Here is a 15,380-nt window from a genome sequence, read left to right on the forward strand (position 1 = left end):
GATTGTGATATCCTGGCCCCTAGGATGATGATGTCCTGGCCTAAGGCTTAATAGAATTAATAGAGTATCCATACGAATAAGGTGCATATTTTTTCGGAAGCTTATCTCGAACAAACCTCCAAGTTAAGTGTGCTTGGCTTGGAGCAATTTGGAATGGGTGACCGACCGGGAAGTTTTCTCGGGTGCGCATGAGTGAGGACAAAATGCGCACAAAAGACTCGTCTTGGTCTGTGAGGACAATATATGATCCTAGAGAGTTGACAGGAGTAAGTACTGCTGGTCCAGGGATTGGACGGGGTGTTACAACGCAATACCGCTGAATGCGCACACGTGTGCCCTAAAACCTGAGAAAGTTCTCAGGTAGATGGGAAAAATCTTAGGACGAGTAGAGCTCGAACCTAGGATCATCCGTGCCGCTACATGAAGACAGGCCAACTGAGTTACGGCTCGAGCCCCAAGTAGTAATGACTTTGTGCCAAATGCTCCAAGAAACTCCAAAACTTGGTTCTTAAAAAAGATATTGCTGAACAACCAGACCTAGAGGCTGTTTGGTTTTTAGTGACTAATTTTTAGTTTTTCTATTTTATTCATTTTAATCCATAAATTACCAAATACAAAACTGGAATAGAGTTTTAGTTTCCGTATCTAATAATTTAGAAAATAAAATAGAGAGACTAAAAATTAATCCATAGAAACCAAACACTCCTCTAAAACACCCGCTTAAATTCCACCAACGCTACTTCCGCCTAGCAGTCCAGCACAGCATTTTGTGTCCGAAAAAGGAAATCCACTCCAACTAGTTAGGGCACGTTTCACGAACTTTGAGAGTGCATCATTTGTATTTTCCAGATACTCCTGGAAAAAAAAACACATGTATCACCGGTGCTCATCGGCATCGGCCTTTCGTTCACGGTTACTTTGTCGGACCGAAATGACCGTATTTCGCTGCTAACTGAAAAAAGAATTTCGTACGGATTTTAGATGGATTTCGATTTAAAATATATAAAAAATACAAAAGTCAAATTTTGGTCAGCAAAATAAAATCCAGAGATGACTGCAAATTGTGAACCCTGGTGGTGTAGACTCGACCCACACCCTCGCCCTTACGCAATGATGATGACAAGCATGATGGCACGCTCGCCTCCTCTTTCAACCCCCCCTAACCCTAATCCAGCTGTTACTCGGGCACAGGCTTCCAGGAGACCGGAATGATGACGCTTGCCTCGGCGGCATCGAGGACGGAGCCGGGGGCGTGTCCCGGAGGGGGTGCTGCATTCTGAATTCTTCGCGGCCACCGATACGCTTTACTACGTACTGCTGCTTTCCTCTCTGAAAAGCTCAGCACTGAATTTTAGCCAGAGCTCGCCCGTGCGAGTGAGCAACTGAGCATGCATGCCATGCCATGCCTCTGTCTCTGATTACTTTATCATTGGCTGCTAGCTAGCTGCTACTGTAGCAGTTAGCAGCACCACAGCCCAGTTCAGCCTTCTTGGGTGTTGTTTACGTTGTCCTCACAGTCTAATCTGTTCTTTTGCTACACTGTCTGTATGTCTGTCTGTCTGTCTTGTAGCCTGTAGTTGTGTGCAAGCGCAACAGGCCTGCATCAGTGGCGATGTTTTGGATCGTCCAGACCGAAAAAACGGCTTGAGAGATGAGAAGCGCGAGCCTCACAGTCACAGGCACAGGCAGCCCAGCCAGCTGATGACATGTTTCGTCCTCACGCAGCTCATGCAAAAGCCCTGCAGCAAGTTCCAGTTCGCAGGCCGGACGGAGGAGCAATCTTTTTCTTCAGAAAAAAAATCTCAGGAGTGTGTGTGTATGTGTGAGAGAGAGAGAGAGAGCGTCGACGGACGGGGCGAACTTGCAGGAGAGGAGAGGAGAGGAGAGCAGACTAGCAGAACAGAGCAGGCAGAGAGAGCCCAGAGAAGGCTAGAAGCACTGCCCTACTATTTGTCTTTTCGGTTCAGAAAATGCTGTTCTGGCTGGGCGGTGCCCGGTATGTATATGCTTTTGATGAGAAGCTAGCTAGCTCCACTCCACTCCACTGCACGCAGACGCAGTCCCGGCCAATTGCTTTTCCCGAGGAAACCATCGAGATGAGCTAAGCCTAAGCTAGCCCAGCCGCCTTTTCCCCGTCCTGAAAATCATGGAGTAATTGGTGGAGAAAAGAAAAGAAAAAAGAGCACCCCCGCAAAACCCCTGGCGGAGCTACGTAGCCTTTTGCCTTCACAAGTATGCAAAGGGAGACGAGATCGAGAGGAGGCGAGGCCACCTTTCTCCCCTACCTACAAAGCTTCTACTGTTCCAGCAGCAGCCTCACTAAGCATGACGAACGCGCGCATTTCTGCATTTCTACTTTTTCTTTCAGATTAAAGTCGTCTATTTTTTACTGTTGCAGCTGTAATCTATAAAGACAAAAATACTATAAAAATAATAAAAGCAGATACAGATTAAAGTCAAATAAACAGGAGCAAGCGGCTGTTAATTGTGAAGGAGCAGTGAGCCACACAGATTGATGGTAGATGAAACAGTATCTGGTCAAAGTCGGCCTAAACTTTCGATCAATTGATCTCCAAATATGCTAGCAAAAAGGTCGTTCTATGCGATCAGCCAACAAAGAAACCCCCTTTTTACCCACTAAAACAAAACGGAACGAAAGACAACGCAACAAGCATCGCCCATTCATCCTGTAATGCCAAGATACTTTCCACTCGCCTACTCATCATCGGTATATTGTTTAATTCAAATGTGGAATGGAACGACGATGAACCCGTGATACATACTTAGTCCATTTGTCTATTTAGGCTAGGAGGGCGCCTCCATTCTCTACCTTTTGATCTTTTGGTCAGATGGTCATGCCCAAGAAAAATGCGATCCAAAATAGCCTTTTATCATTAGAGCTCTATTAAATGATCACCATATTAGATTGAAAAGCCGGTGACTTGTATCAGGTTTAGTGCATATGCTTTTGGTTCGTCACTCTCCACCAAAAGTCAGGGGGCATATGTTAAGCATAGAAAATGACCTGGCGGACGGTCCGGCCCTGAGGCAGGATGGTCCGCAGTCTGGACTGTCCGTGCGTGCGCAGAATCAGTTAGATTTCCGGATTTTTGCGGGATTTGTTAGCTAAACCTGTATGATTAACTCAGGAACCGACTTATAACAGGTCAAGACCTCCCCGTTTATATTAATGAAGGGCTACGACCGATTGAACCCCCACAATCGATACAATCAAGTCTACTTATCGTTTTTACCTTATACATTAGGAGTAGCTCTAGATTAGCTCCAGTTTAGCCTCCCTCTACCTCAAATTTTCACCTCTATTTGGCTATACGTCGACTTTTGGGTGGTCTGTCGACGTCAAGACACACTCTAGGATCTCTCCTTCTCGACAGGTTCCTCCCGGGAGGCGGGATCTAGGTCTTCTGCGAAAAAAACGACTCTCTGCGCCATCGCGGGCCGTCCGAGCCCCAGGCGCGAACCGTCTAGACGTACGCAAAGGAGATGCTCATGCGCCCATGTCGTGGACCGTCCGACGATCCTGTGCCGTGGACTGTCCGCGTGTCCACAGAGAGCATCGCCAGATGATTTGTTCTAGTATTTGACGCCCAGATCGACGCCAATAGCATGCAATAAATTTTCAAGGGGAACAAGCACAAGTAGGCCGGCCGGCACCCGGCAGTGCTGTCAAACGGGACAGTGGTTTTATCTTATCCATGAACAAAAAGGGCTTTTTGGAACTAGGAGGGAGGGAGGGAGGCCAAAAGAAAGCCGAGAAAGAAGGAAGTCTCTTTCCCGGCCTGTCTCTCCGTCTCCGTCTCCGTCGTCGTGCGTGGGGCCTATCGCAGCGTACGGCTGCGCCTCCCTCCGCCGGCAAGGCGTGCGCCGCGCGCTGTCTCGTCCTCCCATCGGCCCATCCATCCATCCATCCACGTCCGCCCATCGGCCCTTCCTTGATTTGGCTTTTTAGTTAATTACCTCATCACACCACTGATGAACAGCGAGCACCACCGCCGCCGGCTAATGGATCCGCCGTTGCTGCGATTAAGCATAATCTTCTACGTACTGACGTCATCGACAACCGGAGTAATTCGCTGCAGCAACACACCATGCAATCAGACTTGAATCCATTCCTCCACAGCGAGTAACTGCGATTTGCCTGACGACGAAGCAACTGCGCGTGCGTTGCGATAGTGGCGATATCAAATCAGTTTTTTTTTCTCAGCGTTGTTGCGCAGACATGCATGCTCCATGGTTCTTGTCAATGGGGTCGTCTCTGCAACTCTGCGTCCACCCCCCCGCCACCCCTTCCAAGTTCCAACCGGCCTTTGTTGCTGCCTCCTTAGCTGACTTGCTCCTCCTGCAACAGAGCCACCAGATTTTTTTATCGCCTTTTTTTCCCAGAGAAAGAGCAGAACATATGCAACACTGATGTGGCAAAATAGTGCAGGCAGCACTGAATGAGAGGAGGCCCCCGGCCCATTGCTCATCCTCGCTCATCCACCATCATCATGAGCTCATATGCGTGCTGCCCCCCGTCCGAGATCCCTTTGCTTGTTTTCGGTGACAAGCTAGCTGACAGCTCCCATACATCTCACGAGGAGTAGTTTACGGCATGTGTTTAGGGGCAGCTTCACTAATCTTGTTGTTTAGATAGTGAAGCTGTCCAAGAAAGGGACTTGCTTGCACGCATGACAGGAGAGCGAAACATCACTAAACAAACTGCACACACAGAGCAATGATGATCATGGCACACATGTACACTGCATCGCACACAAAGTGCGTGCACTGTTTGAGATGCAAGCTCTCGGCTCCTCTCCTGGTTCGCAGTACCAGTTGCAGTTGCAGTTTGTGTCCGTCCAGTCCATGCATGCACGTGGGCCCCCGCGCGTGCATGGGGTGGCGAGGTAGAAGAAGATTAAACTGGACTCCTGCAGGCCCTGTCTGCTCTGCGCGGGGCACTGCATGCCATTGCTTAGCAAGCGAGCGAGTGGTGACACTGACAGTGTGTCATTAGCTAGCCTGCCAGGGTTGGAGGAGGAGAGGGGGGCGCGTGCAAAATTTTTAATCCCTCCTCCCCCCCTAGTGTCTACTACTACTCTACTAGCGACGGAACGGAAACTCGGAAAGGCACCCCATGCGCGTTGGATGGAGGAGCCCTGGAGAGTGGAGATGGTGTTTATAAATCCGCTCCTCCTGCCACCCCAAGGTTTCAGAAACCCACCACCGCAACACCTGCGCTCCGGCCTGCTCTCTCTTTCAAACAGCTTCGTGTGTCGTTGCGCCGCGCATAGTTCCAGCGCCAGCTCGGCACTGAAGAATCTGGTGACCGGCCGGGATCGAGAGCCAAGCTCGAGCAGGAACGGAGAGCGCGCGGATATATATAGCTATGATGATGATGATGATGGACAGGCAGCTCGTCAGGCAATGCGACATGGAGGTCATGAGGATGGCCATGCTCAAGCACGAAGAGACCTTCCGGCAGCAGGTAAAGCGCGCGCCGAGAAACTTCGGCTTCTTCTTCTTCTTTCTCCTGCTGTCCTTCACACCGTCGCTACTTGTCTAATATATTTCACACATCATCCTGGAAAGGAAGAGAAGTAGAAACTGCTGCTGCTACTGATCGATCGTGGAATGGATTATCGCCATTGTTCTTGGCAACTAACCGTCTTATCGTCTGATCAGGTTCACGAGCTGCACCGCCTGTACCGCATACAGAGGGAGCTGATGAGCGACCTAATAACGACCCGATACGACGACGAGCCGCTGCTGCTGACGACCGCCGGCCGGCGCAGCAAGCAGCCGCGCCGGGCGCTGGACCTGCAGCTGCCAGCCGACGAGTACATCGTCAGCGCCGACGAGGAGTCGGACGCCGCCGGCGCGGAGCTGGAGCTGACGCTGGCCGTCGGCGGGCGCTGCGCAGCCGGCGGCGGCCGGCGCAAGAGCAACAGGCGCCGGAGGCAATTAGCAGAGCGGCAGCAGCGCGACAACAACGACGCCGCCGCCGCCGGCGGCGGCTCCTCGCCGTTCGGGTCCGACTGCTCCGGCGCGAGCGCCCTGTCGTCGCCGCCGCCTTCGTCGGCCGAGTACTACTCCGACGACGGGCCGGCGGCGGCGGCGTGCCAGAGGGCCGTTGCGTTCGACCTTGGAGGAGAAGGCGACGGCGTGATGAGGCAGCAGCACGCGCCGTGGCTGGCGCAGTGCCAGCAGTACCTCAGCCTGAGGATGACATGAGTGAAGCTGCAGGCCTGCAGCGCGCTGCTCGCCGCCGTCCATGTCGATGTCCATGTCGCTAGCTGTACCAGGTTGCGTTTGTGTTGTAGCTTGTAGGAGCAGCAGTACGTACTAGCCACTAGTGTTTTTTTTATCTATCTATTCCTTTTTTTTTTGCCCTTTGTGTTTGCTATATGTCCTAGCCGTGGCCAATGGAGTCCGGGAAGAAGGCCTGCAGTTAATGAGTGCATCCTAATCCTGATTCCTGATCCAAAGATGTTAATTGATCATGGCTATATAGCTAATGAGTTCATCCTGATTGATTAATGATGCTCATCAGACTAGTGCTAATTCAATGAGTAATAATACTGCCGCCATCTGCTCAAGATTCTTTCTACTCCCGTTCGTGACCGTAAAAGGTGGTAATAATCAGGCAGTGAAACTGAAAGACGCAGAGGAACTACAGCTGCATGAAAAAGGTGAGAGCTCCTAGTAGATGGTGTAACTGTGTGAAGGAAAGGGGACAGGACTTTCTTTTTTTTTAACTGTGTAAAGTTACATTTGATGGCGAAAATTGACGTGTGTACTGTGTTCAAAACATCAGATTATTAGCTTGGAATCCGGAAATTTTGAGTGGGCCACGTGTTTAGGGAAAAGGAGGACATCTCTAGTGATTGCCGTCCTGATATTGAATCTAGCAGAAGCAGAGGAATTTGCATTTGTGCGTGTCAAAAGTAAGAAAAAAGAGATAGAACAAATATACTGTACTACGTTTTTTTGTCGCGTTTGTTGAGCGCCAGAAATATCCTCGCAGACGATCTGATCCTGAGACGGGACGGTCCGCGTGTGCGCAGAGTCAGTTTGGATTTCGAGTTTCTCGCAGGATTTGTTAGCTAAAACCGCGGGATTAGCTCGAAAAACAACTTATAGTGGATCCAGACCTCCCCTTTATATAGATGAAGGACTACCGCTGATTGAACCTCCCACAATCGATCAAATTAAGTCTATTTCTCATTTTTACTTATGCATTAGGAGTAGTTCTAGTTTAGCTCTAGGTTAGCCTTTCCCTACCCCAAATTCTTCGCTTCTCTTCGACTCTACATCGATTAGAGGTGTCTAGGGTGGCCTGCCGACCCTAGACGAAGCCTATGATCTCTCCTCCCCGACGGGGTCCCTCCCGGGAGCGGGATTCAGGCGTCGTCGGCGAACTCCGTCGCCCCTGCGCACGCGCGGACCGTCCGGACTCTATGCGCAGACCGTTCGGCCCGTCAGACAAGGAACCCGTGCCCTACGCCAGGCCGCGGACCGTCTGGCCCCTGTACAGAGAGCACCGCCGCGGGTTCTCAATGCATTAATTGACGCCCGCATCGGCGTCAACAACGTTTTAGTAAAAAATGAACCGGCGAGCGATAAATATTCGAGAATGAAGGTAAAACTAATTAAGACAAATTTTTCACAGTACTAGCAAATATGTCAATGTGTTGCATTGCGACTAATTAAGGTTAAAGTTGAGCATGTCGTAGGTTAGAAACGGTGGCTTTACATATATACTAGTCATATGTCCGTGCATTTGATACGGTTTATATATATATATATGATATAAGATAAATTTTGTTTTAATAAAACACAAAATATATGTTTTCTATTGATTAGGTGGGTGTGAATGTAGAGCCAACGATCAAGGTTCAAACACTCACTTATACATAATTTCAACTTATTTTTATATAAACAATCATATTATCGTAGTAGAGAAGAGATCATAGGAGTAAAGACTGATTCTAATGAAACGTAGAGGTTTTTTTAAAAAAATATTTGTCTGAGAAGGAATTCTCCGGCCGGGTGGCGGAACACACCCGCCCTAAATCCTAAGATGAGGAGGGGCCTAAGCGTTTTGCCTACTGGATGGAATCGGGAAGAACACAAGAACACACAAGGGTTTAGAGTGGTTCAGGCCGCCGGAGCGTAATACCCTACTCCACTGTGTGATGTATTGAGTTTGAGAGCTTGTATGAACTTGTGAGTTTGAGTGAGTGTGAGAGCGCAAGTTGGGTCTGAGTGAGCTCACCTTGTAACGCCGTGTGCCCTCCCTTTCATAGCTCAAGGGGGGCACGTATAAGGGTGCTGGTCCCCGACATGTGGGCCTAGGGGCAAAACGGAGGGAATACATATAGAAGGATCCAATGCTAGTGTCGCCCAGAAGATCTCCGAGCGCCATAATGTCCGTAGTCCATATAGTATTAATATCTCGCGGCTGCTTCCTTAGTAACGCGCGAGCCATGATGAGCACAGTGTATGCCGCAGCACGGGCATACTGCCTGCCAACGGAATGGACAGACACGCCGCCTGTAGGATGGCCTGGTCGCCGCCCATCAGCGGAGTGGACAGGGCACATTTAATGCTGAGGCGGCACATCGCCTGCCAGTGGGATGGACAGGGTGAAAGGGAAATATGCCCTTGGGCCATTTCTAGTATATTTTGGTGATTAAGTGCTCAACACATATTGAGTGAGTAATTATGTGCCCAATGATGAATGAAGTGCAAATCAACAAGAAGGTATGATTCTAGACTTAGTACATTGGTTTTTGTGTACTAATATATTTGTCTAAGTGCTAGAATCAGAGAAAAGAGAAAAAGGAAAAGACTTGGCTGGAGCAGCCAAGAATCAGCGCAGTCTGGCACACCGGACAGTGTCCGGTGCGCCAGACTGGTTTCTGGCGAACTGGCCACTCTCGGGAATTCATCGGCGGCGTACGGCTATAATTCACCGGACTGTCTGGTGGTGCACCGGACTGTCCGGTGAGCCAACGGCCGCCAGCGCAACGGTCGGCCGCCAAATCCGCGGGCGACGCGTGGCTCGCTCCAACGGTCGGCAGGAGGCACCGGACTGTCCGGTGTGCACCGGACAGTGTCCGGTGCGCCAACGGCTACAACTCTGCAATGGTCGGCTGTGCCATTTTAGGAAGGCGATCTGCACCGGACCATGAACAGTGCATGTCCGGTGGCGCACCAGACTGTCCGGTCCGCCACCCGACAGAAGGCAAGAATTGCCTTCCCAGATTGCCTCCAACGGCTCCTAGCTGCCTTGGGGCTATAAAAGAGGCCCCTAGGCGCATGGAGGAGACACCCAAGCATTCCTTGATCATTCCTAAGCACCAAGACTCCATTCTCGTGCATACGATTCTTTGAGATAGTGACTTGAGCCCCATTTGAGTAGAGAACTCCTCGAGTTGTGTTGTGAGCTCAAGTTGTGGCTTTGTGTGCGTGATTGTGCTTTTGTTTTGAGTCTTGTGTGTGTTGCTCTCCCCTACCTTACTTCTGTGCTTCTTTGTGATCATCAATTGTAAGGGCGAGAGGCTCCAAGTTGTGGAGATTCCTCGCAAACGGGAGAAAGTATAAGAAAGGAAAACACCATGGTATTCAAGCTGATCATTGGATCACTTGAAAGGGGTTGAGTGCAACCCTCGTCCATTAGGACGCCACAACATGGAGTAGGCAAGTGTTATACTTGGCCGAACCACGGGATAAATCACCGTGTCTTTTGTGTTGTTTTTCTCTGTGATCATTGTGTTTCACAAAAGCTCAGTCCTTAGCCACTTGGTCCTATTGCACTAACTCTTAACCAAGTTTTATGGCTACAATTATTTGATTTTTATAGGATCACCTATTCACCCCCCTCTAGGTGCTCTCAATTGGTATCAAAGCCGTTCTCTTCACAAAAGGGACTAATCGCCCGAAGAGATGGATCCTAAGGGAAAGGGGATGGTGATCAACGACAAGACAAAAGAGTCCATCGTCAACGAGCCAAGAGATGATAAGCCCTCGGACTCTGGCTCGAGTCATAAGAAAAGAGACGGGAAGAAGAAGAGGCGCATCAAGAAGATCGTCTACTACGACAGCGACGAGTCTTCTTCTTCCCCAAGAGACGACGACGATGAGAAAAAGAAACCGGTTAACTCAAACTTTTCTTTTGATTATTCTCGTATTCCATTTAACTCCAATGCTCATTTACTTTCAATTCCACTTGGGAAACCTCCGCACTTTGATGGAGAAGACTACTCATTTTGGAGTCACAAAATGCGTAGTCACCTATTCTCTCTCCATCCAAGTATTTGGGAGATTGTTGAAAACGGAATGCTTTTTGATAGTACTGACAACCCCGTTTTCATTAATGAGCAAATCCAGAAAAATGCACAAGCTACCACTGTTTTGCTAGCATCCTTGTGCAGGGACGAGTACCACAAGGTGAGCGGCTTGGATAACGCCAAGCAAATTTGGGACACCCTCAAGATTTCTCATGAGGGGAACGACGCCACCATGATCACCAAGATGGAGTTGGTGGAAGGCGAAGTGGGAAGGTTCACAATGATCAGGGGAGAGGAGCCAACGCAAACGTACAACAGGCTCAAGACCCTAGTCAACAAAATCAGGAGCTATGGAAGCACGAGATGGACGGACCATGACGTCGTCCGACTTATGCTCAGGTCCCTCACTGTACTTGATCCTCATCTTGTGAACTCAATCCGTGAGAATCCTAGGTACACAAAGATGACGCCCGAGGAAATACTCGAAAAGTTTGTAAGCGGGCGTATGATGATCAAGGAAGCAAGATACGTCAATAAGGCATTGAATGGCCCAATGCCCATCTATGAGCCTCAAACCGTTGCTCTCAAAGCAACAAGTAGCAGAGAGGCGCTACCTAGCAAGGTGGCACAAGTTGAGGCGGCCGGGCTAAACGAGGATGAGATGGCCCTAATTATAAAGCGCTTCAAGACCGCATTAAAAGGACGCAAGGAGCACCCTAACAAGAACAAAGCAAAGGGAAAGCGCTCCTGCTTCAAGTGCGGTAAGACAGGTCATTTTATTGCTCAATGTCCCGATAATGAAAATGACCAGGGGGAAGAAAGACATGGGAAGGAGAAGAAGAAAAGCTATAGAAAGGCGAAGGGCGAGGCGCATCTTGGCAAAGAGTGGGACTCAGACTGCTCGATATCCGACTCCGATGATGAAGGACTGGCAGCCTCGGCCTTTAACAAATCTTCGCTCTTCCCCAACGAACGCCACACCTGCCTCATGGCCAAGGAAAAGAAGGTGAGTGTTTGAGATTCCCCCAAGTACTCTACTTCTAGTGGTGAGGACTCTAGTGATGATGAAGTAGATTACACTAGCTTGTTCAAAGGATTAGATAGAGCTAAAGTAGAAAAGATTAATGAGTTGATTGATGCCTTGAATGAAAAAGATAGACTGCTAGAGAGGCAAGAGGACACTTTGTATGAGGAACATGACAAATTTATTAGTGTTCAAAAGTCTCTTGCCTTAGAGATTAAAAGGAATGAATTACTAGCTTCTGAGTTATCTATTTGCAATGAATCTATTTCTAGCTTGAAGACTTTGAATGATGATTTAAATGCTAAGCTAGAAGTAGTTAATAAATCTAGTCCTTGTGTAGAGCACGTTGTGATTTGTAATAGGTGTAAGGATTTTGATATTGATGCATGTGTTGAGCACCTTGCTTCCATTGCAAAATTAAATGATGAAGTGGCAAGTCTTAATGCTCAACTTAAGACTTGCAAAAATGACTTTGATAAACTAAAATTTGCAAGGGATGCCTACACTATTGGTAGACACCCCTCTATTAAGGATGGACTTGGCTTTCGAAAGGAAGCCAAGAACTTAACAAGTCAAAGGGCTCCCATTCCCAACAAAGAGAAAGGGAAGGCCCCTATGGCTAGCAGTAGTCAAAAGAATCATGCTTTCATGTACCATGATAGAAAATATTCTAGAAACTTTCATAGTACTTTTGACTCACATGCCATGAATGCTTCAAGTTCCAATGTTAATGGTAGGTCTAGGAGAAATTTTGTGTCTCATGCTCCTAGGAAAGTGTGTAATAAACCTACCACTGTTTTTCATGCTTACAACACTGCATTTGTTCTTTCATGTAAAAATAAGAAAGTGGTTGCTAGGAAGTTGGGGGCCAAATGCAAGGGAGACAAGACTTGCATTTGGGTCCCAAAGGATATTGTAACTAACCTTGTAGGACCCAACAAGAGTTGGGTACCTAAGACCCAAGCCTAATTTGCCTTGCAGGTTTATGCATCCGGGGGCTCCAGCTGGATTATCGACAGCGGATGCACAAACCACATGACGGGGGAGAAGAAGATGTTCACCTCCTACGTCAAGAGCAAAGATTCCCAAGATTCGATCATCTTTGGAGATGGGAACCAAGGCAAGGTTAAAGGTCTAGGAAAGATAACTATTTCATCTGAGCATTCCATATCTAATGTGTTCTTAGTTGAATCACTAGGATACAACTTATTGTCTGTTAGTCAACTATGTAATATGGGATATAATTGTCTGTTTACCAATATAGATGTGTTTGTCTTTAGAAGGAGTGATGGTTCACTAGCTTTTAAGGGTGTACTAGACGACAAACTCTATTTAGTTGATTTTTCGAAGGAGGAGGCCAATCTAGATGTATGCTTAATTGCTAAGACTAGCATGGGCTGGCTGTGGCATCGCCGTTTAGCACATGTTGGGATGAAGAACCTTCAAAAACTTCTAAAGGGAGAACACGTGTTAGGTTTAACCAATGTATCTTTCGAAAAAGATAGACCTTGTGTAGCTTGTCAAGCAAGTAAACAGGTGGGAAGTACTCATCACAGTAAGAACGTGATGACCACGATAAGACCTCTAGAGCTAGTTCATATGGACCTCTTCAGACCCGTCGCCTACCTTAGCATCGGGGGAAGTAAGTATGGTCTTGTTATTGTTGATGATTTTTCCCGCTTCACTTGGGTATTCTTTTTGCAGGTTAAAACAGAAACCCAAGGGACCCTAAAGCGCTTTTTAAGGAGAGCTCAAAATGAATTTGAGCTCAAGGTGAAAAAGATAAGGAGCGACAACGGGTCTGAGTTCAAGAATCTTCAAGTGGAGGAGTACCTTGAGGAGGAAGGAATCAAGCACGAGTTCTCCGCTCCCTACACACCACAACAAAACGGTGTGGTAGAGAGGAAGAATAGGACGCTTATAGACATGGCAAGGACGATGCTTGGAGAATTCAAGACGCCCGAGCAGTTTTGGTCGGAAGCTGTGAACACAGCTTGCCACGCCATAAACCGGGTCTACCTTCATCGCCTCCTCAAGAAGACGTCGTATGAACTTCTAACCGGTAACAAACCCAACGTTTCATATTTTCGTGTATTTGGGAGCAAATGTTACATTCTTGTGAAGAAAGGTAGGAATTCCAAATTTGCTCCCAAAGCTGTAGAAGGGTCTTTGTTAGGTTATGACTCAAATACAAAGGCGTATAGAGTCTTCAACAAATCATCGGGTTTGGTTGAAGTCTCTAGCAACGTTGTATTTGATGAAACTAATGGCTCTAGAGCAAGTTGATCTTGATGATGTAGATGAAGATGATGTTCCAATGGACGCAATTCACACCATGGCGATTGGAAATGTGCGACCACAGGAACACAAAGAGCAAGATCAACCTTCTTCCTCAACGACGGTGCACCCCCAACTCAAGATGATGAACAGGTTCCTCAAGATGAGACGTGTGATCAAGGGGGAGCACACGAAGACCAACTTGTGGAAGAAGAAGCACCACGGGCCCCTCCCACTCAAGTCCGAGCAACGATTCAAAGGAATCATCCCTTCGACCAGATTTTGGGTGATATAAGCAAGGGAGTAACTACTCGCTCTAGATTAGCTAATTTTTGTGAGCATTACTCGTTTGTCTCTTCTATTGAGCCTTTCAGGGTAGAAGAGGCCTTGCTAGATTCGGACTGGGTGTTGGTCATGCAGGAAGAGCTCAATAACTTCAAGCGAAATGAAGTTTGGACCCTGGTGCCACGTCCAAAGCAAAACGTTGTGGGAACCAAGTGGGTGTTCCGCAACAAGCAAGACGAGCATAGAGTGGTGACAAGGAACAAGGCTCGACTTGTGGCAAAAGGTTATGCCCAAGTCGCAGGTTTGGATTTCGAGGAGACTTTTGCTCCTGTGGCTAGGCTAGAGTCTATTCGCATTCTATTAGCCTATGCCGCTCACCATTCCTTCAGGTTGTTCCAAATGGATGTGAAGAGCGCTTTCCTCAATGGGCCAATCAAGGAGGAGGTGTACGTAGAGCAACCCTCTGGCTTTGAGGATGAACGGTACCCCGACCATGTGTGTAAGCTCTCTAAGGCGCTCTATGGACTTAAGCAAGCCCCAAGAGTATGGTATGAATGCCTTAGAGATTTTCTAATTGCTAATGCTTTCAAGGTTGGGAAAGCCGATCCAACTCTTTTCACTAAGACTTGAGATGGTGATCTATTTGTATGCCAAATTTATGTCGATGACATAATATTTGGTTCTACTAACCAAAAGTCTTGTGAAGAGTTTAGCAGGGTGATGACACAGAAATTCGAGATGTCTATGGTGGGCGAGTTGAACTACTTCCTTGGGTTCCAAGTGAAGCAACTCAAGGACGGCACCTTCATCTCTCAAACGAAGTACACGCAAGACTTGCTCAAGCAGTTCGGGATGAAGGATGCCAAGCCCGCAAAGACTCCAATGGGAACCAACGGACATGTCGACCTCAACAAAGGAGGTAAGTCCGTTGATCAAAAGGCATACCGGTCTATGATATGATCCTTGCTTTATTTATGTGCTAGTAGACCGGATATTATGCTTAGTGTATGCATGTGTGCTAGATTTCAATCCGACCTAAGGGAGTGTCACCTTGTGGCCGTTAAGCGAATTCTTAGATATTTAGTTTCTACCTTTGACTTAATTGGATATCCAGACTCCGATTATGCCGGGTGCAAGGTTGATAGAAATAGTACATCAAGGACGTGCCAATTCCTAGGAAGGTCCCTGGTCTCTTGGAGTTCTAAGAAACAAACTTCCGTTGCCCTATCCACCACTGAGGCCGAGTATGTTGCCGCAGGACAATGTTGCGCGCAACTACTTTGGATGAGGCAAACTCTTCGGGACTTTGGATACAATCTGAGCGAAGTCCCAATCCTATGTGACAATGAGAGTGCAATCCGCATGGTAGACAATCCTGTTGAACACAGCTGCACAAAGCACATTGACATCCGGCATCACTTTTTGAGAGACCACCAGCAAAAGGGAGATATCGAAGTGTTTTATGTTAGCACCGAGAACCAGCTAGCCGATATCTTTAC

General features: G+C 47.9%; 1 protein-coding gene across 1 annotated transcript; it reads left to right on the forward strand.

Moving 5' to 3' along the window:
* Positions 1–5,213: 5,213 nt before the first annotated feature.
* Positions 5,214–6,540, forward strand: LOC100279086 (uncharacterized). The gene is made up of 2 exons (NM_001152136.2): positions 5,214–5,488; positions 5,686–6,540. The coding sequence occupies exons 1-2, from the start codon at positions 5,390–5,392 to the stop codon at positions 6,232–6,234; spliced, it is 648 nt and encodes a 215-aa protein (NP_001145608.2). The 5' UTR covers positions 5,214–5,389; the 3' UTR covers positions 6,235–6,540.
* Positions 6,541–15,380: the final 8,840 nt, after the last annotated feature.

This window comes from Zea mays, chromosome 1 (assembly GCF_902167145.1).
Source record: "Zea mays cultivar B73 chromosome 1, Zm-B73-REFERENCE-NAM-5.0, whole genome shotgun sequence".
NCBI lineage: Eukaryota > Viridiplantae > Streptophyta > Magnoliopsida > Poales > Poaceae > Zea > Zea mays.